Source organism: Actinia tenebrosa, unplaced genomic scaffold (genome assembly GCF_029948245.1).
Source record: "Actinia tenebrosa isolate PJP-AT-01 unplaced genomic scaffold, QUT_ActTen_1.0 PGA_scaffold1__47_contigs__length_23844297, whole genome shotgun sequence".
NCBI lineage: Eukaryota > Metazoa > Cnidaria > Anthozoa > Actiniaria > Actiniidae > Actinia > Actinia tenebrosa.
Window position 1 is genome coordinate 20,095,620 of NW_028292578.1, and position 26,899 is coordinate 20,122,518.

The 26,899-nt window shown below is 37.1% G+C and overlaps 6 protein-coding genes across 9 annotated transcripts in view; 3 read left to right on the top strand and 3 right to left on the bottom strand.

Annotated features, from left to right (window-relative positions):
* Positions 1–222: 222 nt before the first annotated feature.
* On the top strand, positions 223–2,896 carry LOC116292628 (kelch-like protein 18). Of its 2 annotated transcripts, none has more exons than XR_004196688.1 (2): positions 223–341; positions 2,581–2,715. XR_004196688.1 is itself a non-coding variant. In XM_031699974.2 (2 exons), the coding sequence occupies exons 1-2, from the start codon at positions 408–410 to the stop codon at positions 2,850–2,852; spliced, it is 1,536 nt and encodes a 511-aa protein (XP_031555834.2). In that variant the 5' UTR covers positions 357–407; the 3' UTR covers positions 2,853–2,896. The 2 variants fall into 2 exon arrangements, 1 of the variants encoding a protein (XP_031555834.2); XM_031699974.2 differs by lacking the exon at positions 223–341 and adding an exon at positions 357–1,671 and having other exon boundaries at positions 2,581–2,896.
* Positions 2,897–3,471: 575 nt separating this feature from the next.
* On the bottom strand, positions 3,472–11,897 carry LOC116292637 (uncharacterized). The gene is made up of 5 exons (XM_031699987.2): positions 11,600–11,897; positions 10,803–11,491; positions 8,791–9,003; positions 7,979–8,174; positions 3,472–6,213 (listed from the first exon to the last, which is right to left on the bottom strand). Exons 2-5 carry the CDS (start codon positions 11,442–11,444, stop codon positions 5,444–5,446), a joined length of 1,821 nt encoding a protein of 606 aa, XP_031555847.2. The 5' UTR covers positions 11,445–11,491; positions 11,600–11,897; the 3' UTR covers positions 3,472–5,443.
* Positions 11,898–15,449: 3,552 nt separating this feature from the next.
* On the top strand, positions 15,450–19,646 carry LOC116292630 (uncharacterized). Its single transcript, XM_089032373.1, has 9 exons — positions 15,450–15,845; positions 15,919–15,973; positions 16,219–16,381; positions 17,040–17,114; positions 17,575–17,647; positions 18,138–18,214; positions 18,285–18,360; positions 18,939–19,028; positions 19,329–19,646. Exons 1-9 carry the CDS (start codon positions 15,522–15,524, stop codon positions 19,464–19,466), a joined length of 1,071 nt encoding a protein of 356 aa, XP_088888499.1. The 5' UTR covers positions 15,450–15,521; the 3' UTR covers positions 19,467–19,646.
* LOC116292643 (uncharacterized) lies at positions 19,294–22,996 on the bottom strand. The gene is made up of 5 exons (XM_031699995.2): positions 22,867–22,996; positions 22,382–22,457; positions 21,745–21,942; positions 20,622–20,903; positions 19,294–20,316 (listed from the first exon to the last, which is right to left on the bottom strand). Exons 1-5 carry the CDS (start codon positions 22,936–22,938, stop codon positions 19,868–19,870), a joined length of 1,077 nt encoding a protein of 358 aa, XP_031555855.2. The 5' UTR covers positions 22,939–22,996; the 3' UTR covers positions 19,294–19,867.
* The window catches only part of LOC116292645 (melanopsin), a 37,114-nt gene continuing 32,042 nt past the window's right edge, over positions 21,828–26,899 (top strand). For both annotated transcript variants that reach the window (XM_031699997.2, XM_089032375.1), the window contains exon 1: positions 21,828–21,966. The gene's annotated coding sequence lies outside the window, so the exon portion shown is untranslated. The remainder of the gene's footprint in view (positions 21,967–26,899) is intronic.
* The window catches only part of LOC116292642 (uncharacterized), a 34,529-nt gene continuing 32,143 nt past the window's right edge, over positions 24,514–26,899 (bottom strand). For both annotated transcript variants that reach the window (XM_031699993.2, XM_031699992.2), the window contains exons 4-5: positions 25,951–26,595; positions 24,514–25,398 (exon numbers count right to left, since the gene is read on the bottom strand). In XM_031699993.2, the coding sequence (XP_031555853.2) occupies positions 24,921–25,398; positions 25,951–26,588 (1,116 nt within the window). In that variant the 5' untranslated portion in view covers positions 26,589–26,595 and the 3' untranslated portion in view covers positions 24,514–24,920. The remainder of the gene's footprint in view (positions 25,399–25,950; positions 26,596–26,899) is intronic.

Below are 26,899 nucleotides of genomic sequence, written 5' to 3' on the forward strand. Positions count from 1 at the left end.
TACAGTACTCCTCGAGCTTTAAGCTAAAGGAAGCCCAAACTAATCTAAAGCTAGTGAAACAAAATATAGCATTTTTTTAATGTATTACATGAATTTTTTTTTTTTCAAACATTGTGAGAGATGATAGATGTTACAAAAAAGTTTACGAAGGCTTTGATTTTTTTTTATTCAAAATGTATCATAAATCTCGCTCGGGCTTCCTTTACATCGAAGGTTGATTCAAAATGGCGGGAGAAGAAGGTTCAACTTTTGGAAGCACAGATGCCTGCCTTTCTTCACGTTTCTTACAAACCTTGAACGAAATGAGACTGCAAGGAGTATTCTGTGATGTATCACTTAAGGTAGGACAAGAGAATTTCATTGCACATCGCGTAGTTCTTGCTGCAAATTCGCCATATTTCAAAGCGATGTTCGCATCTTCTTTTACCGAAACTGAAAAGTCGGAAATCGTGTTGCGTGAAGTGGAACCCGCCGGAGTCAAGGCTATTTTAAATTATTTCTACACTGCTACTATTGAGCTAGATAGTTCAAACTTCGAAGCTATCTTCGCAACAGCAAATTTATGGCAGGTCGAATTTGTGCTTCAAGCCTGTGAACATTTTCTTGAGCAAGAGCTCTCAACCTCGAACTGTTTGGGGATTCAAATTCTAGTCAATGCTAATTTAACATTCACAGAAAGGCTACGGAAGCTTGTTGATGGATATGTTAATGCTCACTTTATGGAAATTTGCGAGGAAGAAGAAATATTAACGATTCCTAAAGAACATTTTAAATTTCTTCTTGTCAAAGATGAACTCTGCGTAAGTTTTGAGGAATTTCTCTTTGAAAGTGTGTTAAGGTGGCTCAAGCATGATGTTAATATTCGAGGTTGCTATGCAACAGAGTTAATGTCTGCAGTCCGTCTTGGGCTTCTTAGGAAAGATTTTATTCAAGAGATCCTACTTCGAGAAAAAACTATTTTAGAGAATTCAAGTTTAAATCAATTGCTCAACAGTGTCGTTAAGTTTCTCCATGGAGACCAAAGTGTTAAAATATCAGAGTACTTAACAAGGAAAAGAAAGTGCGAAGTGCTTTATGCGTTTGGGGGTTTCTCGAGTAATTCACATCGCTTACGCCCAGCAAAAGCTATAGATTCTGTCGAATTTCTCAATGTGTTGCAAGAAAAGTGGGAAAACTTTCCTGAAGCTAAACTACCTGACGCCAAGGAAACCCAATTTAAGTTGGTGGCTGGTGATGGCTATCTTTATGCTGTTGGTCACAAAATTTTCAGTTTCTGCCTCAAAAGATTGGTGTGGGAAAAGTTGTATCCAAAATCAATGGGATTCAGGCCACTGGACATTAAGAACGCTGGAGTATGCTTCAGTAATGGGTGTATTTATGTTATTGGTGGGGTGAAGGGTGCTCAGAAATTCAATCCTAGTGATTGTACCTGGTATAAGATTTCTTCGTCGAGCAACGGCTTGGTTGAAGAGCATTATCGTCCTGGTGTTTGTGCTCATGACGATGTCATCTATGTGATTGGTGGATGTGACTCTAGTTATAATGATGGTAAAGATTCAGTGGAGAGCTTTGTTGTGGAAAGTGGTGTTTGGCTGAGGAAGGCTTGTATGTGTACTGCAAGATGGGGGCTGGAAGCAATACCTTTGAAGGACAGAATATTTGCTGTTGGAGGTATGTCACCAATAATGACAAACCATATCACCATACTCTGTATGTTAGTCAAGTGTGACACACTCTTACCTCCCACTGCCACAACTCTCATTCGTACACACGTCACTAGAAGTATCAAGTCTCATTTTCATACACTGTGGTTTTTGACTAGTGTTGCTATGGGCTTCTTGATCTTTCTCTGTCCTACAATACATAACCAGTCTTACATATTTGCAAGCCTTATCATGTTAGAACATAAATTAACGTGATTACATAAAACAGGGTAAATCTCTATTTGGTCTGTAAGTATTTCATTTTTAAAAAACCCTTAAATTAGCAGGTATTTCTTTTCTAAAAGGAACATTACGAATTGGCAGCAAATCCAAAAATTGAATCCTTTAGAGTTTTGGTGTGTGTGTGCGGGATGGGGGGGAGGAGTCATGAACGAAATGTAAGCATCAGGGATTCACCTTGTTTACAATTGGTGCAGAGCACAGAAAGGAGAATGATAGTTCTATTTCACTGGCTAAATTTTTATAAAATCTTACATTCTGTCATAAGCTTTTGCAAAATCCCATGTCGTAATGGCATTTCCAATTTTCGTTGTCCTAATTTCTGGTCCCAGTTATGAACCTTGGAAAAATCTCATGTTGGCAAATCTATTTCCCACTACAAGTAACCTACCATAATTTCTAGTCCCAGTAATGAACTTTGGAGAAATCTCATGTTGACAAATCTATTTCCCACTACAAGTAACCTACCATAATTTCTGGTCCTAGTTATGAACCTTGGAGAAATCTTATTTCCAGTGTGTACAAGTGCATCAAATCCCATTTTCCAGTGCAAAAAAAACCGAAGCAAATTCCACTTCCCATTGTATTCCCATGCGACCTTGATACATAGCACTAATAAACATTGCTTTTTTTGAAGGATATAACACAGAAGAAAGATGCGCTTTAAACACAGTTGAAGTATTTACTCCATCAACTGATACCTGGCAGAATACGAGTCCGTTAACTGCTCCAAGGCGACGGTTTGGCAGTGCTGTAGTAAATGGTATGATCTATGTAGTAGGAGGCTATGAAGTAGAAAGTGTGGAATATTATGATGAGGTCAAAGAAAGGTGGGTGGTTGTTAATGGGCTTACTATTAATAGATTTGACTGTTCTTGTTGGTCTATGCAACCACCAAACTGCCTATAGCTTTAAGAAATATTAATATTATTATTAAAGACCTTGTATAAATACCACTGTAGTGTTCCTTGATTACAAATTCATTTACTCAGGGTTAGCCTAAGTTTAGCATCAGAATAGACCTCCTCGGCTCGGGTGTTATGTTGTCCCATTTCAGACCATGTGTCATTCCCTTGCATATCCTTTCTTTGTTTAACAGTTGCGTTCAGCAATAAAGAATCTCATTCTCAAGGGATTGACACATGGTCTAAAATGGGAAACATTATGCCCAAGCCGAGGAGGTCTATATTTACAAATAACGATGGCAAATCAAAGAATGCACAACGTCAATGATAGAGAATAAATGCTTTTCCCACGGACCTTATTCATCACCTGAGTATTCTTCAAAAAGTAGAGGCTAACTCGGAGGAACAGATAATTCAAAAATGGAGATTTTTGCCTGTCATCACTGCCTTGTAGTATACCGTGTTATCTATTTTGGAAAAACCTGGGATTTAAATTAGTTGGAATCTTGGAAATACTCTAAAGACAAGCAAAGAATTATTCAAGGATTTGAAAATCAGACAGGAAGTTGAATACAAGAGGTTACATCTCAGTTACCAGCTAGGGAGAGAAGGATAATTCCAGAGGTTTTTAAACTAGATTTTATTTAATTTTCAACTTTTAATCAAGGTGCATACTATGAAGACTGGTATGAATCTTATGATGCAAAGGATCATAGGGCTTATTAGGGGCCAAAAAAGGCTTCATTATCAGAATGAGGTATGACTGAGCTAAAACTAGTTTGGTTGGACATCATGACCGGTAGCAATTTATAAGCAATTTGATTGGATAGATGGAGTCCTTTATTTAAAATATGTATTTATAATACAGTGTTACTCTTTAGGCATGAGTACTGCAAAGTAACGAAGGGGGACCAGCACGTAAATCTTCCAAAATTTTATTCGGCTGAAATTTCAATAGAATAACCTTTAAGGGTCTAATAATCACTGGTGAACGTTTTTTCTTTATATTTCAATTTGAAGTAACACTAAACATACACCTAAGTACAAAATGGCGCATGGCCCAGTGTGTTACATGAAAAGGAGGCATCCAGGGCCAAATGCAAAGAAATAATATGGTGTCAATGCAAAGTATATACTTGTTCTGTCCTTCTTTCCTTCTTACATTCAGGATAGCAATAATTTTGCAGCATCAATAAGCCTGAAGTGAGATGACGTTTTACCCCCGATTCTGTACCATAATAGTTTTTAAAATTCTTTCATATTAAAATTTTTGATTCCTTAGAGAATACAGGAACAATAGTCATAATTAAAGAACAAAAGCAATGTGAAAAGGATTATGGTCTAGAGACAGGGGTAAAACGTCATCTCGCTTAAGGCTTATTCATAAGAAAACACTGTAAATTTATAAATTTGGCCCTGGATGCTCATTTTCAACCGGCCGTGTGCCATTTTGGATTTAGGTGTATTGCTCCATTAACATTTTTTTGTAAAAAACTTCATGATTTACTTTATTCTATTAAGCCCAAAGGTCCACTAAGGGACTTAATGTTCATAACTTGTGGTTAGAGTCATTTTATGGTATCTTTTCTTCAATACTGAGTATAAAACTAGTGGATATTTTGGTCACAAAATACAAAGAAATGTGTTGAGCGTATGACATCACAGACACCTATAAAATTTCGCAAAAATATAATACTTCCCATCCAAAAATCAGGGGAAAACTTTAACCAGTGATCATTAGACCTTTAAGGGTTATTCCAGTAAATGTTTCAGCTGAATTATAATTTGGACGATTTACATGTTAGTCCCCCTTGAATATTCATATGTAATTAATTATTATTGATTAAATGAAGTGAAGATAGTTTCAAAACATGTCCAATTCTTTTTAGAATAATCTTAATTCATGCTCTTAATGATTTTCATTGGAAAATCAGTTCTGTGAAAATTTTGTAAAAAAAAGATAATTTGGCAGCGAAAATGATCCTCATTTCTCATTTTCTTTGAAATTTTAATGTTTTAGCTCAAGGACCTAAGGCTTTGTCTTTAGACTGTGATTTATAACAGCCACAGTATAAAGCCAATCTGATTGGTTAATTGGCATCGAAAAATCAATGGTGCACGCTGACGTTATTGATCGTGCTATGGCTATGGTTATGCTAATGACTATGCCTCGTGCGACTCTTTCGTGCGCCCAAAAGTTGATTGAAGCACACTAATCAATGACCAATCCTTTATTTTAGCTTTAAATATTACTAGAAACTTTATTAAATTAAATTAAATTATTGGTTTACTTAATAGCAAAATGCTTGTGGAAGTTAATGCTGGGATCAATAAAGTAGAGTGTAATATTATCCTATAGCCCACTTCCAAGATAAGATTAATGAATAGAGTAGGGTATGATGTTGCCCAATAGCTCACTTCCTAGATATGATAATAGCTCGTTATGCACAAAGATTTCAATGTGATACTTTGCACATAATTTTCATTGATTCTTGACAAGAAAAGAAAAGAAAATTAATTAACTTAGCAAGCAAAAGTATAATTCAGAAGTGAGCGATTTCCAGGGTAGTGTTTTTTCTTTTGAATATTGTTCTACTACAGCCGATGGTCTTCTACTCTCCTTGTTAAATCCAGCATCTCCTGTGCAACTTCATCTATGTCGGCATAATAGCTACTGCTGCTTGCGCTCACAGATTCCAGATCGTCATTCCCATTGCTCATCTTATCTCTTCCATTTGTGATGTTAAATGGCTGATATCTGTTTGACTGTTGTATGTTTACTCGATGGTCACTCACTGTGGAGCTTATATTACTGCCATACCCATTGGTATTTTGTAGAAAAGGTCTTCCATTTCTTTGACGACTGCTACTCTCGTTGTCACTGTCAACTGGGATTACTACTTCCTTTTCACCCCAGCCATTCTTCGCCGGGGGATAGTCATTTTGGTGATCGCCATTTTGTACTGTTACAGTTTTCCATCCGTTCACTTTTGAAATCACACTTTCTTGCTCGCTGTTTTCTATTTTGCCACTGGAACCACCACTAGAGGTTCTACTCACTTTTCGCAACTGCTGCCGAACTTCCTCAAGTTGACTGGGAGAAGTAGTTGGCCCCTTCTGTTCCTCTTGATACTGCAAGTCAAATAGACCTCCGCCATCTTTCCTGTGCCTTAACTTCTGCTTCTGGTGCTGAAGCAGCACCTCGGGTTCAGCTTTCAGTTTTTCTGCAGCATTGTAGTGTAACGTCCCTGCTTTTTCTACATGTTTTTTCACTACTTCTTCATTCTTGTGTACGGCCATTCCTACTATTAGTGCTGAATTCTGTGACTGATCTGTTATGGAAGTCTTTTTTTTGATTTCTCCATCTGTTGATAAGATTTACAAGCACGAATTAATATTTTAGGCAAAAAAGTTACAGAAATTATAATTTGTTTCTGGAAAATATTTTGGAAAAATATTTCCCAGAAGCATCGCTACTCAGAATCCAAACTGTCCAATGCTAGACCCATTTTTCCCATATTTTTAAGGCATGAAATATATAACCATCCTCCAAAAGGGAATGTATTTGCAATATGAGAGGTATTGTCGTAATAGTTTCATTGCTAGCCGTTGGCTACTAAGTGCAGCCCTGTGGCTCGTAAAGACACTGGATGTTCTAAGATGCAGGTTAGACTACAAAATGATAGTGACATTTTTTGTGAAGTGCTGAAACCTGAATTGCAAACTAAAAGGTTAATCAGTAACAATATTTCATTATTAAATTGCATTCCCTGCATTCCAATTCCATTATTAGACAAGGGTGGCTATAAAGTACTACCCGTGACAAAAAGACAAGATATATCTGCACTTGCCTTGGTCTTGTAAATACACCTAATTGAAAAAACGTAGTCGGGTTTGAGAAGGTCATATCATCGAAGTTAAGACGGAAAAGTATTTTGGGTACTCCGAAATGTGTATTATATTTGCACATAGACATGTAAAAATGCACAGTAAAGCAAAGTCGGTCGACCTAGATTAACAACATGCCAAAGCCATGATGCATAAAATGTGCACAACAACATGTTCAAGTACATGATTGTATGAATTAGATATAGGATAAATAAGCTGAGTGAAAAATTCTGGAATATATTAGCCATTGCAAGGTTGAGAAAAATCTGGGTCAAGTTGGTATTGCAGTGCATCTCAAGACTGTTTTAGGCTGCGTTCATAATGTATGGCAGGGGAGGGGGGGGGTTGCAGGTGAAATTTAGGGAGGATTGGAAAAAATTTTATAGTAAAATGGGGGGTTTGAAAAAAATTTTCAGACAATGGGGGGGATGCAAAATTAAGAAGAAGCTACAAGAGATTGCCTGGGGGGATTTCAAGGGGGGGTCTTAGGAATTTTTTTTTGTCATTTAAAGATTTCACCTGCCCCCCCTCCCCCTGCCATACATTATTAACGCAGCCTCAGGGGAAAACATAGATGCCATCTTGAAATATGTCCCCTAAACAGTCCCACAATACACTACAATGCCAACTTTACCTAGTTTTCCCTCAACCTCAGAATGGCTAATAAGAACTTCAGTAGGTGATATGATTGCATGCAGTACAATTAACTAGTGCATAAGTGCAATGCAAGCTTTAATCACCATGCATGTAACCTGTTAAGGCCCAGTTTTATATGAAAAATATTTTAAGTGAAATGTTGCAACACTCAATTGTACAGTTCCATTCAGTGACCACAAATAATAGTTCCAAGTTGAGGTTGGAGTTGCCGCACATAGTAAAAAGTATAGTTTTGCTATGCACTACTCGACTTGCAACTATTATTCGTGGTCACTAAGTGGAATTGTAAAATAGAGTATTGGGGCAAAGAATATTATCATTAGAATTAGAATCTTTGGCTTTATATAATATTGGTTAGAGGCAAGGCACCCATTACTTATACTAACAATATTCTTGATCTCGAAGTTTTCCCACATGCACTTACCTAGTACATTTACTTTAATTTGCTGACTTTACATGCTAGTGTCATAACCATGGTCCTTGGAACCCCTTCCAGCAGGCAATACTGCTACTATGTGATAAATATCTATTAAGCATTTATTTGTTAATGATTAGTAACACTTAGTTTTAACGGATAGAACTTACTGTTAGTTTTTTCAATGACTTTGCGGGTGTACTTTTTCCATAGAAGGGTGCCGCGGTTAATGTTCTTTTCTCCTGTGTCGATAGGGAGGGCGTCAATTTCTTGCAAGGAAATGCTGACGGTTGAAAGAACTACGTCCATTTCATTTCCACTGGTTGCTAGTAATGTTCCATCAGGAGAAATGCCAAGAGCTTGGACCTGAAATTATATAGATTGTAATCAGTGATTGCTTTAGGCTTTTGGGATAAGGAAAAACACTTTTTTCATTGCTATGCTCTGATTGAGACAAAATTTTTAACATGCTGATCAATTGGCAGTAAACTACCAGCAATCAAATGATCATTCCCTGGTACCTAATGCCTAATTGTATCTCTTGATAGTCTTACTGGTAGACAAAGAAATCATACACAAGAGAATAACATAATTATACAGCTATTTCAAAAAAAGGTTGGAGTTGCAGACTGTGATAGATGATAAGCAATAGGCCATTCCAAGATCCAAGAATAGCTGCAATGACAGGTGTTTTTTAGTTGTTCTTGTCAATAACACAGAGGTTATTAGAGTAAATGGTTCAAACCCAGGTGTTGGAGTTTGTTGTGAAATGTGGTTGAGGTCCAGGTCGAGGTTAGAGTTTCGTGCTTAGCAAAATTATAATTTTTATTATGTGCGGCAACTGTATCATTAAACAGAACTGTAAAATGGAGTATTGCCAATCACTAATCATCCAATACTGCTCGCCCGTTCAACCTTATTTTGAAACAGCTTTATCTGAAATGGGAAAGCAGTTGATTTAGGGTCTAGACAGTCAATTTACCTCTTCACCATTTTCATTCACTTTGTAAGACAGAAGCTGCTTGCTTTGTTTTCTGAATGGATGCCATACATTACAAGTATGACTGCCAACTGAAAACAACAGTGGGACAGTGCTGTCGTCGATGACAGGATAAAACTTGACAACATTGGCAGAATCATCGTATGCTTTAATCTTTGTTAGAGCTGTGCCGCTTCTTGGTTCCCAGAGAGCAAGCTTAAAATTAAGGTAATAATTGATAAGAGTCCATAACAATATTAGACCAAATATCATGTTGACATACATACAGTACTCCGTTTTACAGTTCCATTCATTGACCACAAATAATAGCTCCAAGTTGAGGCTAGAGTTTCTGTGCATCATTGGCAATTTATATCATGCAAGTCAACTCCAGCCTTGGCTTGCCAACTATTATTTGTGGTCAATGAACGGTACTGTAAAATGGAGTATTGGAAATGCTAAAATAAACTACTATTGTGGTAGTTTAGGTAGGAAACATCATAAGGGTTCATCATAAGAGTCAACTCATTCATAGTTCTACGGCGCATGCGTCTGCAATCAAACAAAACAGCGGTCATTATCACATAGCGTTAAATATAATATTTCAGTGCCCCCTCAAAGATTTTCAGCTTCCGCCGCCCCTGGGGTTAGAGTATATTGTCTATACAACCTAATTTCCATTTCGGCCCTTAAACCCCCTCCCCCCTTACTGAAAAATACATTTCTTTCATCCCTTCAGAGGTTGTTCATTGTTGCTTAAAAGCTCTAACAATGTTTAAGGTCCACTTATACAGTTCAATGAATAAAAATTTGGGTCGAATGACATCGCTGTTTAATGTTCCCTTAAGTTTTGCATGATTGCTTCCTAACAGAACTGCCTATTGTCAAAAACACTTATTTATAGATTACTCTTTGTCTTCATTCTTTAGAGACCAGCCATAGCATATATTGTTTATGAATTGTCAATAAAAAGCACTTAGGTTTGTGCCTAGAAGTTATTAAGTCCTTGACTTTCGTTGTTACATTTTTGATTAACATTATATTGTCGTATTAGGTATTTTGTTTAACTATGGTAGAAGACAAGGATATTATCTTTAAATAATTATCGTACTGATATTGTCAAGACGTCATGAAAATAAAACGCAAATAATATTTTTGATGTACGTATACTTTTGTCTGTGAACTGTGAATATAATACAGTTTCGTCATTACTGAAATATTTTTCCTCTGTGATAATTCTCTTCAAATTTAATCATTTACCAACATAACTTTATTGCTAATAAGTAATTATGGTGATTTTGACGGGAATAAAAAACTGAGTTTTAGAAACAATAAAAGATGCCAAATAGTCTGACAGATTGACAGAATGACACCTAAAAGCACTTATTGACTTGGAAAATAAATTACAGCGCCCATCAACATGCAATCCGCTGTTGCATTGATCCATAAAATTGGATGATAAAACGCATCATATTTCTTTGCGTGTCCAAAACTTTACTTCAAAAGGCCTGGGTTTTTGGCGTCAGTCGATTGAAAAAATTACTAAAAAATGTATGGGCAAACAAAACACGAAAAATTTTCGTGCCGCGGCTCAAGATTCTTATAACGACGTTTTTGATATCCAACTTTTCAAAGCAATTTTTTTGTTACTCGGAACTTGCGGGACGAGTTTTAAGACAACTAAATTGTAGCGTATGCCAAACTTTGTGAAACTTTTGTTGTCGAGATTGTCCCCATTAAATGGCAGGCAAGGAATGGGACTTTATTTAAGAACTCACTGATAATTACCGATAAATAAATAAAAAAGCGTGGAAATTTTACCAAGTGAGAAACTTCAAAGCTATAACAAATAGAAGAAATTTAGGTTTCTAATTTTTTTTAAATCGTAATTAAAAATCTGTGCGCACTACATCAGAGTAGAAGGAAAATTGGAAATGGAAACATAGAAATGTTTGTACTTGGTGGAATTATTGGGAAAAAATGGGGATTAAATGGGGGCTTATTTTTATAGTTACCTTTCCATCGGCGGAACTGGATCCAACGTAATTTCCCTTGGAACTCCACGAACAACTTTTGACTCGATCTTCATGACCACCCACCAGTGACATTACTACTGAATTGCTTCTCATATCCCAGAGTTTTAGCCCACCATCTTCTGACCCAGAACACAGTGTATCGCTCGATGCAGACTTTTCTGGATTGAACGAACATGCCCATACACCTGTAGTATGTCCTGTAAGGGTGCTTACGGTTTTTTCAGTCTCGATATCAACGACGCAAATCAATTTGTCCCATGATGTGGACGCAAGAAGACAGCCACCAGGAGAGAAAGAAGTACTAAGGACCCAGTTGGAATGGTTCTGGAATGACTTTACCATACTACCTTTCGAATGATTCCAAAGCGCTACTGTGTGATCGGCTGAACCTGTCGTAAAGAGACCATTTATGGAAAAATCTGGCTGAAACGATACGCAAGTTACAGGCTGTCTGTGATAACTTATAGTTTGGGATGGTTCCAATGTACTCAAATCCCAGATGATGGCTGTCTTATCCCACGAACCAGAGGCTAGGAAGAGGCCATCGGGACTGAACTCGACACACGATACCTGCCACTTATGAGCTGGGAGTTTGGTTTGCTTTTGAATGTTTACACTCATCTTTTAACTCAGACGAACAGGAGTTATTTTAAAGCTTCGAGAACTTCCTGTGAAAAAAAAACAAACACGAAAAATTTGATGACAAATTTAGTTCATTTTTTTGGAGGAAAAACGATGTTAACTTGAGTTGAAGAAAATAGAAATGTGATACTTACCTGAAGAAATTCAAACTTCACGTTTCCATCTTATGTAATTCAATTAAATATTTTCTCGAAGCTCCGTCGTCTTCCCGTTATGTTAATATTTATCGTAACTTTAAAAACTTCAAAAGTAATTCCTTAAGAAGTAACTTAGGACGCGAGCAAACAAATGAAAGTCGACGAGAGCCCTTCAATGAATTCCTGAACAAAATAAATCTGTACTTCTCGGCGGTGAAGACAGTTAGTATCTGACGATAAGCGTCTTTAAGAAAGAAGTTACTAACATTAATTTGAAAATCTTTGACAATCTATTGATATGCACATTTTTTAATCATGGTTATTCATGCCTATATTTGTTATAATTAAGCGATTGGTTTAAAGTGATCACGTGACTGGGAGTATGGACCGGCTGGTGTAATTAAATTATTTCAGTCCAATGAATAAACGAGTGGGCGATGATTGAATGAAAAATCTAGAATGCTGCCAAAACATAACTGAAAACCATTCTTTGGACAAATTTTAGAAAAAAGGTGCAAAACAGTCAATGAATTTCCTTGCTTGAAAATTATTTTTTACTATTTTTCCAGATTTTTTAAAATATTTTTTGATATATCCTTGAATTTTCTGAATTTTGTTTGTGTTAGCAACGTAAAGTTTGTATATGTATATGAGATTTTTGTTAACCTATTGGAGCTGAAGAATGAGGAAAAGAGCAAATTTTGGAAAGTCAGCAAATAAGCCTCAGTATTTTGTTAATCTATTGGAGCTGAAGAATGAGGAAGAGAGCAAATTTTGGAAGCACAATCAACATATCAAAGTTTATTCAACATTTATTATATACATTTGTACCTTAATTACATTTGTATCTTAAGAGTTTTACCACCTACATTTACAGTAAATAGCATGAAGGTTGTCGAAACGTAAATCCCATCAAACAGTCCTTTTCAGGATTACATACACCAAGATTATCATAATGCTTCGATAAACATGAAGTAAAAAGTTGATATATTCGTTATGCAAAACCTTTGTCTGTGTGGTGGTTGATCTGACACCTTTATATGTACCTAGTTTTCAAAAGAAATATAAATGGATGATTTAACAAGGGCAATTTGCCCTTCAGTCAAAGGTGGTAACAAGATTCATTCATCTGATCAATGCTGACCAATTTCAGTCATCACAATCACAGTAGGCATTTGTGTTGCCAACTCAGGCAGTTACTTTATTCTGGCTGTGTTATTAAAAAAACCATCACTTAGCATGTGTCGGATGTGAGTTGATAAGCTGACCACAATAGACCCTTTTTGAGTTCCAAATTACTGCTGTGTTCCTTGATAACAGACTCATTTACTCAGGCTTAGCCTCATATCAATGTCTAAATATTCGTAAATACCAACGATAAGGTAAAGAATGCACAACTTCATGAACAATACAAACACTTTGAAACTTGACAGACCTTGACTGGAACACGTAAATATTCTTCACAAAATTGAGGCTAAGCCTGAGTAAATGAGTCTAATCAAGAAACACAGCAGTAATATGGAACTCGAAAAGGGTCTATTGTGTTGTGTTCATAACTTCTTTGGTCCCTGGCAGTCATAACAAAATGAACACCCACAGAGAACTGACCATTTCCTGCCTTAGTAATAATAAATTTGTTGTTTTGAAATTTTGTTAGCCTGCATATCGACACAGAGTTTCTTCTCTTCCTCCTTCACCTCATTCTCCTCTGTGCTGATACACAGGCTATTATATTGATGGTTTTCACGGTAGCCATGTTGGAGGAACTTAACAAAAGAATTGTAAATGAATTCTTTTGTTATATCCTCCAACATGGCCACCGTGTCTTTTGTTAATTAATTCTCTTGGGAATGGTTGAAAACCATCAATTATTGTTAACTATGTAAGATAATACAGAGCAAAAGAACACTATAAGATCATACTATATACAAAACAAATGAGGACTCTCTCCTAAAAGGACAAGAACAGTATTGCCTTTCTTTATCAACTTTGTGAATATCCTAAGAGGAAAACAAGATCATAAACATTTAGTTGAAGAGTCCTCATTTGCTGTTTTGGGCTGTTATAAGATGTTGTGTCTAACAATTCAAAGTGTTCACTTGTATTACAGGAATGAAAAACCTATGTCATCAGTGTCATTTGTAGTATGCAATAACAATATTGTGTAGTACCCACCCCACAGAGGAATTTTGAATTTCCGAAGAGTAGGGGGGTCAGTGAAAGAACAAAAATTACAGAGTTTGTATGGAAGAAAATTGGAATTTCGGGGGGTGTCTTAAAAAAATTCCTCCGTGAGGGGGGTATGGATAATTTTTGGAACTAAACATTCATCAAAAATCTTTGGAAATGAAAAGCAACTTGTGTGTCCTGGAACACTTTCGATGAAATTCAATTCAGCCACCAAATGAAGTCCCAGGAAAATCTAGAATTTGATACACTGAGGAGACATAAGAGTCATGACTTTCAATAAAAAGGGTTTAATGATATCATAGTGTAAAGATGTTTTGTATAGTATATTTAAAAAAGGGGAAAACAACGAGTTGTAAAGGAAGGGTCCAGACCCCCTGGATCTGTCCTTGGATTGCAGCCATGTTGGTGGTATTAAGATGGAATCTTTTGATAATGCCCACCAGCATGGCTATGATGCCATGAATTAAGAACTGTGAGTGTTCTTTATCTTGCTCATGAAAGATTACTAAGGAGTGATGCCTGGCAAGCATTCCCTAAGTGGCTTAAATCACAAAGACATGACAGCCATGTTGGTGATACTACGATGTAAGTTAATTAGGAGTCTCTTGTTGTTAATGAGCACCAACATGGCTGTGATGCCATTAATAAACAACTGTTTTCTTTATCTTGCTCATGACAACTCTGATGAATCATTACTCAAGGTTCCATTTTGACTATTCCTATCAACCAGGCGAGATCATTTAGACAGTGGTCCACCAGATCTGGCTCTTCTTCCACTACATGTAGCTGCGTCATATATACTGAGCCAGCTGTTTTTGCCACAAAAATAAATTCACATTCTTCATGCTGTCTTTTACGAAATACTGATTCATGTTTCGATCAGTGTGTTCATTAAGCTTCATATTTTACACCTTCCAAGATTACTAAGCTTTAGCTTAGTGTAAATCCCATCTAGAGGCTAATAGACCAATCATTCTCATAAGCCCGGGTCATAAGTCATAATCCATCCTTCAGTCATTGAGCTAAAAACTTTCTCCCCTTTGCTCTTCTTCTCGCTAGAACCTTCCTACCATTCCTGGTCCTCAGTCTTTCCAAGAAACCATGTTTTCTTTTTCTCTGTAATGTCTTTGGTTGGTATTCCATTCCAAATCTCACAAACCTACATGACTGGAGCAATGGAAAACGTGAGCTACCAGTCAAATTTGCGGCCGAATTTACCACAAACGAAAGGTTTCCCAAGGTAGAAACACCAAAACCTCTAAGGGCATTTACTCCTCTTGTGATCCAGCTCATTAAGTTAACCTTTTTCTACCCCAATTACGAGAAATAAATAAATATTCTATCAACTTCTTATTGGCAACTTGAACTTAGGGAAAGAACTGCACACGTGAAAACCTGGGAAAGAATCATACGACCGTATTGAGTTATGGGAAATCACTTCCGTGGGGGGAGGTATAAGAAATAAAATTGTCCTTAAAAAATCCTATCGCATAAAGAAAAACTATCTTCCAGAAATAAAAAGATGAGAAGTAGAATGATAGAAACAATATTTTAAAGCTATATAAAGGATATTGAAATATTGGTTTAATATTCTGCGAGGTCGTGACATTAGAAGTATTAACCCCTCCCCTCACAGGTTATTTTTGTCGTTCAAATTCGCGCCATGTTTTGAAAGAAGCCGGATTCAAGAGTCTCGTCTTTCGAAAAATCAGTCAAAATTATCGCAAAAATGCCAAGAAGGACAACCAGAATAACACCAAAAGTACGCCGAAGAGTAAAAAGAGTTTTTAAGTCACCGGAAAGTTTGAACAAAAGTCGGAAAGAAAGGTTTTCTACTGAGGAAAGCGAGACGAATAAAAGACAGACGACAGCTCGCAGAACGGGAAGAACTGCTTCAAAACGGAAGGCAGAATCTCCTGAAAAAGATACTCCTTCATCTCGTTATTCAAGCAGCTCTTCTGTTGATAATGAGTCGCAAGAGGAAAGCGTGCAAGTCCCAAAGAAGAAACGGTACGCGCAAGAAGCCAAAACAAAACGAACCAAGAGTATAAAGGTAACGTAGACATGGAAATTTGTTATTTTGCAAATTTTCGTCAAGTAAAAAAATATTATTTTTATCTATATAGAAGTCAGTTGAAAATAGAAAAGCGGATATCAAAATCATAAATCAAGAAAAAACAGGTACATAGTTTTTGATTAAATAGATACTGCCTAGCAGCCTACCCACATACCAGCTTACAAATCATAATAACATACCCACCCACCTTCCTACATGCTTGTACCTACCCACCTAAGTGTCCTAACTAAACAGGCAACCAGCTGACAAATCTAATTACATGCCAGCCCACATTCCTCCATGCCTATATAACCACCCATCTAACTGACAGCCAACAAGATTACAAACCTACTATTTTTATTCTGTGTAGGAAGGACTAGGGAATCAAGGACAACTAAATGTCCCAGGAAGGAGAGACAAACGACTGAAAGAATAAGAGATCTGATCGTCACCAAAAAAGTATATTCCAAATGGAAGCCACTTGGTACCTCAACAAAGAATTATATCAAGCAAGTTATAGCTGACACATTACCGTAAGTTGATTAGAATGAATATTTCATAACCATCACTATACCCATAAGGGACTCTTCAATGAGGTTCACTCTTTATGCACTACCACTGCATTCGCAACACTCCACTCTCATGTTGCTTTTTCAAAACCGGACAAACTGACCAGCATAACAGTGAGAGCGCTCGCTTCTCATTAATGCAGTTTTGGTTTGAGTCCCGTTAGGATTGGTGTCATATGTGAGTAGAGTTGCTTGTTCATTCTCGACACCTGTGCTTTGAGAGTTTCTTCCGGGTTCTCTGGTTTTCCTCCCTCCACAAAGATCAACTCCTAGGTTCCAATTTGATCGTGGAACCACAGCTTCAGGTTTGTTAGCCACTGACTATTATAAGACAGTGTTACCCTTGTAAAACCAAAGACCTTTATTTTTAATTGAATTGCTCATGGCAAGAGGGTAAACAGCACATCAAACAAACTAAAATCAAGTGTCACACATTTCAGTTGAGAATCTAACCGACAACCTAGCTCAGAATTGAATGTCCCAGTGTTGAGAGTTGAGCACTCTCGCAAACACACAACCCATTTAGCCTAGGTGTATGCTTCATAAATTGAAGCAAAGCACCTCATTGTGTTTCTAGTTTGTTCCTCACTTTATGTGTGTATTCTTCATGACATTCTAATAGAAAGATTATTGGCAATATTCCAAGTGAGAAAAGTAAAGAGGAAGTCCAGCACTGTTTAAACCATCTGGAAAACAGGTACTGCAGAAATATTTGCTATTCAGGCATGGGTCTAAGGAGGGTAGAATGACCACCCCTCCCCCCCCCCCCCCCCCCCCCCCCCCCCAGGGTACTGCAGAAATATTTGCTATTCAGGCAAGGGCCTAATGAGGGTAGAGCAACTGACCCCACCCCCTGGATAAAAGGTACTGCAGAAATATTTTCTGTTCATAGAGCGACCACCCCCAAAGTTTCACTAAATGACAACATCCAATGACATGATAATAATAATAATAATTAATTATTATGCATTGCAATTATATTTTTGAATGTGCCATTCATATTTGGGTTGTGTTATGGAAGCCAATAAATTAATACTTAACAAGCTCTAACCTTGTTAACTCAAGTAAAGTAATTTTTGGGATACATCAAAATAGTTCAAATCTGAATTGTCTGTTATACCAAACTTTAGTCATCTTTTATATATTTCCTCTTACAGAGTTCTTGTTAAGATGAACAAAATTAGAGGACCAAGCCAACAACCAGATTACAGCACAATAGAACAAGAATCTGTAAGAATATTCTCTTTTATTAATGCAGTTAATTAATAATTACTGTTCAGCCAAATTGGAACCAACTGTCAATCAGCTATTTTATTTTTACAATAACTTACAAATCTCTCAGCTATGTCTCGTGGACCCACACTACTTTGACAATGTGATGACGCAATTTATCATCAATAAGAGGACAGATACATAAAAAACAGATGTCTATTTGTTAACGTGATCAACCCACACTGTATGGTAAAGTGAGTTGGTCACGAATCATAGTTTTGTCAATCATTATTTAAGAGATAAATGATTGTTACTATTTTTATATACTTAGATAAATAACAGAAATTGCATCACATAAGCGGCACCCTCAAATAAACGCCATCCCTGAATTAACTCCACATATGGCACCCAAAAAATTTAATAAGCAGTGTCACTGGCGCTTAAATGAGTAAATGCAGTATTAATTGACATTGCTACTTTCTAAATTTTAGTTGTTTTCATTTTATAGAAAAAGGTTGAGAAATCACTGACTTCAGTTAATAGTCAATTGTCAATGATAGAAGATGAGCTACAAGAACAAAGAAGGTGTGTGGTCAAGAAAATTTTATGGGTTTATGCAAACTTGTAACATAACAACTTCAATTTTGCCTTATAGATTACTTGAAAGTGAAGAAGAAAAATTGAAAACAATCACCTCCCAACTCACTAAAGAAACCAATGCAAATGATCAGGTGAGATATCAAAAATAATTTTTGGATATCTTAAAATTGACATCATTCTTTCAAATTTTATGGATACCCTAAAACAACCCCTGGGCTGATCAAAACCACACAGATTGAATTGGAATTTAGAAAGACCTATAAATTTAGAAAAAAATCTTGAATCAAGGGATAAGTCTTGTCCAGGAATAAGTCCAGGAATCAAAACCGAGACCCCAGAGGTGAGGCAATATTGCACTACTGCTGCATTGACCCTGGATTCTGCAGTTGCCAATCAGGGACCAGGAAAGCAGGGGGGGCTTTTGGAGTTGGGTGTGGGAGGGTGAGGGTAATAATGCAATAACTGCTATGGCACAGAAAATCACATTTCCAAGGGCCTCAATTTTAGATTGTTCAGGGTGTGGAGGCATTACCTTTGCAGATTTTCCCCTGCACCACCCAGATTATCTCCCCCCCCCCCCCCCCCCCCCCCCCAAAAAAAAAGCTCTGCGGTCTGTCATTACCATGTGCTTTAGTTTGGAGACTTGCTAAAAATGTAACTAGTATAAAATCATACTAACCTCTTTCTCACATCTTTCAATTTTTTGTAGCCACTTCATCCCTTATTAGAGAAAACATTTGCAACCAGCCTTAATCTCCCCATGATAAGTAAAGAAGCAATAAACTTACCTATACCCAAGGTACTGTATGTTTTATCTCTGTTTTATCTCCAAGATTTATTGTAGGGAGATTGGTACTTGGGTTGTCAGCTCCCCCACTCGAGAAAAAATAGGGTGGGGTCTTACCTATTTATCACTGGTTTTTAGCTAGTTATCTCTACTTATCACTGGATGACAGGTGCATAGGTTACCAAAATATAGTCTCCTCCCCCACTGGAAGATAAGTATCGGATAACAGGGAAGAAAAGATAAACAACTAGGCTATAATATTATGACAACTACAAAAACCACAACATTTCTTTCTTATATTATGTCTACTAGATTCCAGCTGAGTTAGAAAAAGGAGCCCAAAGGTTGGGCAAGACATTATCAAAGCTAAGTAATAACATGAATAATATTGGTCTCACGCAATGGCTTGAATCTGTGTCTCAACTACAAGCATCACTAAACCAAACATGATCTCAAAAATAGAAATAAGCTCATTATTAAGACAAAGACAAATGGGGTTATGTACATGCTTTGGGAAGATCAAGTCAACGGCATTGATGTTCATTTCTGTACCATATATGTACATCTCTTCGTGCTTGGAATTAAGCTATGTGTTGTTACCCTAGCTTTTAATAAACTTCAATAAACTTCTTTTTTTTTTTTTTTTTTTTTTTTTTTTTTTTTTTTTTTTTTTGTCAAGAAAGAATTTTATTGAGAGTTTGAGTATATTATATTATTTTCATAGTTAGTTGAAATAATTTAGCAGGGTATTTACAAAAGTTTTCGTTACAAAAATTCTAGATGTTTATTTACATAAAGTCAAAGTAAGTCAAATATTATATAGATGGCATCACTAAATGATGATGACTAGATTAAGGTGAAATAACACAGTCTGGACCACTATATCCATCCATGCAAACACATGCCCCAGTATAACAAGAACCATGCGTCAAACTACAATTCTGACAAGCTGGAACATCTTCTACCTTGACTCCAAACCTCAAATCAATATCATTAGCATAGTTAAACCAAATTACATTTGCGACATCAGGATTTGCTGTCATGTACCCTTGAATGTCCTGTATGTCGGAGCCAACCGCTACCTGTGATGTCACGCTGTGATCAATTCTTGAGAAGACCAGAGGTCTTGTGTAGAGAACCCGCAAAGAATTGTACTTCATTTTTTTCTGTTTTTGTTCGTTTGTGGCAAATTCTGTTAATTTGTCAGCAACCACTTTTTCAGGTGTCCCCTGGAAATTTTTCTCAGGGAACAAAAGTAAGGGGTGTGAGGGGGTGGGGTAGGGATCATTTGCTGCAGGTCCTGTGGAGTAAAAGAAAACAATGTATAAGTGTTCAGTCAGTCTGTGACGAAGAGCCCATTACCACCGATTTCATTGCTACACACCCAGGACAAACAGCTGTGCCTCTTGCTTCACTTCTGGGCCTACCTCAAACTGAGCCACAATTCAAGGGGAGCCGTACAGTAATTTACAGCTTCAAAAGAAGGTATTACTCATCTTTGATAGTACAATATTGAACATTAATTGTGTTTGAAATTATGACCATGACTTGAACATTGCTTGTTTTAGTCCTACCACTCTTTATGGTGCTCCGTGGTCCACTTACTAGTTTCACAATTAGCTCCGGAATGCCCATTTGTACACTGACAAGTCCCATCAATGCCGCAGGTACCAAAATAACAAGTCCTTGCACAAGAAATTGGCTGACATCCCCCTACCGGACAATCCACTCGGATGGAAAAGTCCATCATCCACTGCGTCCAGGATGTGTAGAAGATTCCTTTTGAAGCACCAACATCTTGGTTGTCGAACATCCAGAGATGGATGTTGGAAATGTTGGATAATTTGTTAGGGGAGGATGACCAGGTGTTACCAGTCAGACAGCAAGCTGCAAAAAGAGAGAAGATTTTGAGTTTTTCATCCTGGTAGGAAAACCAGAGAACCCTGAGAAAACCCCTTGAAGCAAGAGAGAGACCCAACAACCACTAGACTACTCATTAGATGAGAAGTCAAGGAATTGAACCTGCGATCACAGAGGTGAGATGCAGGTGCATTACTGCTATGCCACCCTTCAGGAGTGAGGAAACCCAGAGAACCTGTAGAAAAAACCTTGAAGCAAGAGAGAGACAACAAGCACTACTCATGAGATGCAAAGTCAAGGAATAAGAATCTGGGACCACATAGGTGAGAGGTAGGTGTACTACTGCTATGCAGCCCTTGAGAAGTGAGGAAAACCAGAGAACCTGGAAAACAAATCCCTCAATTCCATAAAAAAACTAACCATCTTTACTCACATGTGAGTCAGTTTAGGAATTGACCCTGAAACCCCACCCTTGATTTCCTTGGGTGTGGATTGGGTGATATCTCTTAAAATTGTTCTGCATCGGCCACTGCCAATGCAACATTGCTGATAAGGCTTGGTACCCACTAGTGACATAAGGGTCATAATCATAAACATAACCTGCCTTAAATACCAATATATTCATAACACTCTTACGATTATGATTATGATCATGATCCTTATGTCACTAGTGGCTAGCAAGTCTAACAGAATTTTAGCAAGCTACAGATTACCATAAAATACAATACGATAACTTTATTTCAAGCAGGAAACAAAAGGTTATTGTATTGTAATTCATAGCTCCCTGTTGCTCCTACTGTTGTCTTTAGTATCTGTGTACTGTCTTATTGAAAATAAAACCTTCATTATTATATACCATATTATGTACCTTTAAAGGAAACATTTGCATCTGGCATAAAGAGCATGGACCTAAACAGAAACTGCCGCTCTTGATTAGCCACTGTCCTACCCCAGACACGAAACTCTCCTGGCCGAAGGCGATGAAAGTAACCACTGGAGGTATCATTATTGAAATACAAGTCTGAGAATAAAATGGCTGGAAATTCCTGCGAAGGTTGCGGTGGATCTGAAATTGAAAGTTGGAGTACTGGTAAGTAATTTCTGTGATACTTTGTATGAAACTCATTTTCTTACTTCGGTTTTTGATATCATGCGAACTCGAACATTTCAGCAGCTGGTTGTGAAATCCTTTTTTTAACTGTCGCCAGTCAAGAACATAAAAGGCACCGACTGATTATTTTTGATTGACGGCAGCAAAAAACCAAATTTCAGTGCGCAGCTTGTAACTAACAGGTTTGCAGAATGCGAATACCGCAGTAATTATGTAAATTACATTTACTGGAGTAAATACATGTATGCAGATTATTATTATTCAATTATTCAATTTATTGAACAATATAAAAAAAATAACAGATATATTAACTGATAGGCCCCAAGCCAGAGGCTTATGGGCATTACAGGATACATTCACTGCTACATATAGCCCAAAGGAGTGTAAAACTTACCATATACTGCTACAGCACGTCTACTCCTGTGTGAGGACTCTGGTTCATAATCAGAATATTCATAGGCCTCAAAACCCTAGCACAAAAATGGTTACTAAATTGAAATGTGTTATTGGGAAAATGGAGTGAAGTGGGTGCTACGATACATGTAGTATGCCTCATCAAGCATTATAACTGTTCAAAAAAATTCGACAAAATAAATGAGTATATAAATCTACTTTTTCTCACATTTAACGTAACGTCTTGACCGATTTCTCATAATATAGTTACAAACTCTAATTCGACAAGGGCAGGATAGGATTTTTTTAATTTTTGAAGGAAATCCGAAATCGCATTTGAAGACTTTGTATTTAGTTCGATCGACTTTGTAACTAATCCTGGTCAAAAGCTTGCAGGACATGAAGGCTTGCAAAGATTACAAGGATTTTGATGCTGTTCGGAGATCAAAAACTTCTAAAAATCATTTTGCTTGAAAGTCAACTCACCAATGAATAGCCAAGAACGGCGAAGAAAAATAAGGAGAAAAGGTATTTCTTGTGTTTGAGAATGTGTCTCATGGCTGATCAAAGAATGATGTTTTTAATTTGGCAACCGGGGAACGCTCATTTGCATATATATATTAGTGTAAAACAATGATTGACGTCATTGTAACTATGGAACCCCGCAAACGTCAAATTGCTTCCCAAAGTTCGTCCATTGCAAATTTAAAAGGAGAAATCCGGGTTCATAAAAAAAACATTCTGAAAAAATTTCAGAATATTTTCAAAAACATGTCAGTACATATTAACATTTACCCCTACAGAAACAGAGCTTGGGCTTCCTGTGTCGTAAAGCGTACGCTGATGTGTTACTAGGGCTAAACCAATGGGAGAAATACTTTAGACTTTCTAAAGGGCTCCCTTTAATATTTTATTATTTTTGTTGTGGACGACTTTTGGCAAGCTTAGAGACGAGTAAAACCTAAAATAATAGCTTTTTTTTTTTTTTTTTAAGATCGACAGATGTTAATTGTACTATCTATAGTAAAGTATGCATAGTTATTTCATTAAGTCTAAAAGTAACATCTACGAAACCTAACGTAGAGGTTGCTATCAAAGTACGGAAGCCCTGGAGGGACGTTCGTACTTCGCAATTAACACTTCTTATTTCACATATGGTAAGGAACAGTGAAAATTATTTCATTTTATAAAATAACTGTTATGAATGTCGCGTTCTGATTGGTTTGGAGCGCGTGCTTTATGAGAGCACATTGCATGAGCGCGGACTTTCCGTTGCGTCATTCCTATCTATTATTGTAATTTGTATTTTATAAAAGAAATAAAAAACTTGCTTGCTGTGCTGTGTGCAGTCATAAAGCACTTGGGGATTGGCAGAACACTCGAGAAGTGTGGAGAAGTGTCTCCTAACACTTCTCTCGTGTTCTGCCAACCCCCGCGTGCTTTATGACAGCACACAGCACGCGCGCGCGCTTTCTATTTCTTCAATAGGAATATCCTTGATTTAAATAGTTAACAATCAAGTCTTTGATAACCTTGGAGATGAGAAAAAGTGTACCGTGGCAACACTTGTGTCTCTGCGGTGCCAACAACGTATACAACAAAAATGATAAAGAGCCACCTGATCACGACCTAAAAAAAACAGAAAGAAAGAAAATAAAACAAAAAAGTTTAGTCGTACATATCTAGTAAATGGACCTAGCAAAAATAGACTTACCATATTGGTGGGTTGCAAGCATTCCCAAGAAAGTTAAAAGACAAAAGCATTGCGGCCATTGTGGTGCAGTTAACAATGGATGCTAATGAGAAATCTTTTGTTAAATGGCACCAACATGGCCGCGATGACGTAACGTGCAATCGAAGAATCTGTTGGTTTTCTAGCTTCTTGTCTGATTTTCTGACATACACACTAACTCCGAAGTAAATTTTGATAACTGAAATTTTAAGTGTGAATTATGAAGTGTGAAATGTGAAGCGTGAAGAATGAAGTGTGAAGCTAAATCACTTAAATATGTGAAATAAGAAGTGAAGTGCGAAGTATGAATGTCCCTCCAGGCCTTTTGTAATCAAGCAAAGCTCTTTTCTTTCTTTTTTTTTTTTTTGTTATTTGGTTTCAAGGGTTTTAATAATATTGACAAGACATCAAGGCTGTCTTAAAATCAAAATCAATAGATAATTTTCGAAGTAGCTTTCTTTTAATTTTCCTTTCCCTTTATCACTCGTACCACGCATTAGGCGCTTCACTGAGCTGCTCTCTGACAAAATATTGCGATTTGTGCTACGTCTTGAAGCTTGACAGTATTCTCTCTCTTTTCTTCGTTAATGGGGAGCTTATTGCAGTACTTGAGCCCAGTCAGGTACCTCCGCCTCTGATTTTTGCGTCTTACAGCTTGACAGTATTCTTAATATCATTCAACAAACGATTATTTACAATTTTCAAAGTCTTTGTTCGATATCGGTGTTTACTTGAACAAGACGCAAATATGACGCAGATGTAGCAAGTCTTTTCTTAACGGATATGCAACACAGCATAAGACGCAGCTTTAGTTCGTAGGTACTGTACCGCTAGAATTCGCACTTGTTCCTTCCCCCGTTCCAATAGGTGTCACATAGGTAGGTCTTCTTATGTGGCTTCTGTTAGTCCCATTGGGATAAGCCCCTGCACGACGATTGTTTCTCTGCGTTGTCCTGCTGCCGTTAGATAAGTTTGAAGCTGGCCCGACTTGTACGAATGGTCCATTTGAGAGAATGTTACCCAGGATCGCTCGGTACGTCCTTGACTTTGCGAGAAATATAAACGGGCCTTGGATGACGTAACTTTTCGACGTCATCTCCAATACCAGCGTTAAGAATGTAGGGAGAAAATGGTGTCCAACAATCGTTGTAAAGAAGCCAAATAAGAGATGTGGAAGAATGAAAATGAACAAGGAGAAGACGAGTGTGTTGTTAAGCTTGTTGGATCTAATTTGGCCGTGAAGCACGGACGCGTTGGACGTGTGTGGAGAAGGGCCTGAGATGAGCCTGACGACAAAACAAATAAATAATAATAATAATAATAATAATAATAATAATAATAATAATACATTTCTCACTAAGAAAAAAAAAACAATCGTATTTTATATCTATGTATATATATATATATACGACGTATAGTTTTTCTCATCAAATATCCTACAATAAAAATATATCTATTTATAATAATGATAATAATTAAAAACTTTATTTCAAGTACTAAAAGAATAATTGCTAAATAAATTTCAAGATTAAAATGAGCGCATATAAATATCGGTCTTATATTTACATACACATATAAAAAAGCAAATCGATAAAGCCTATTTTATAAAAAAATAGGTTACGCGTGCGGTAGCGTTATCGAGGGAGAAGTCCACGTTTTGAGTGTCATGCAAGTGTTCTTCTAATAGCTCGTGATCCTCTCAGGCGGAGCAGTGCAGAATAATAATAATAGTAATATTCTTTTATTAGGAACATTCTAAAAATACTCTTACTGAATAAGTAATGGACTATTACGTCATACACCTTGATTTATTATCGACCAAATCAGAAGATTTATACCTGCGTGTGAAGGCATGTGTTGCCAGGCTCAAAAACAGCGCACAGATCCATAAAATAACAAGCAGAATCCAATAAATTTTTGCGCTCCCTTTTCCCAACCATGACAGCTGACATATTACTCGGTCCTCGAAAACTACGAAGTCTTCCATCGACCATGATGGAGGAATTCCCAGAAGAAGGCCACAAATCCATGAGAAAAACACTCCCGCGGCAGTGAACGTGATTCGTCGCGGTACGTAGAACGAAGATGACGTAACATGATAAGCAGTCATAAAGTAGGAATGTCCCAACATCATGACTGATGTGAGGGCGTAAACTGTCATCCCCGAAACTTCCAGTCCCACGGAAAGTCTACACATAGTGACGAATTTTGACCTCTCGAGTTCGTTCCTTTTTGAAACGTTCACTAGAGAGAGCGTGCTTCCGACAACCGACAGTAGTAAAGCTGCAGTGCTCATATTGACGTGATATACTGTCACTGGTCGCCGTTTGAATAGAGGCTTGGAGAAGATTAACAATGCAACTAAGTGTCCAACCAAACCAATGAATATCATGACCACCATGGTGTACATGAAGAACATATCCGACCCTCCGCTGTCTGTCACAACAAGACTCTTATTTAAATTTGTCGCATTCATCTTTCAGCTAAAGAAAGAAAAGAAAACGAAACTTTTTAATAACGATGACATATTTGAGCATTTTCATGTCCGCTACAGTCAGTTTGCATTTCTTTCTGACATAAACAACGCCTCCCAGGGGGAAGAATGGTGGAGATATAATTTTATACTTGATATTCGCCGTAAAATTCTAAAGTTTTTCCTACCAATCAGCATCGATGATTTTCGCGCGCTTTCCATGGAAAACGCGCCGTGCTTTTCGCTCACCAATCGATATTGCATCGTAAGAAGTCACCGAATACCTTGCAATTCTTGCAATTCCATTCTATTTT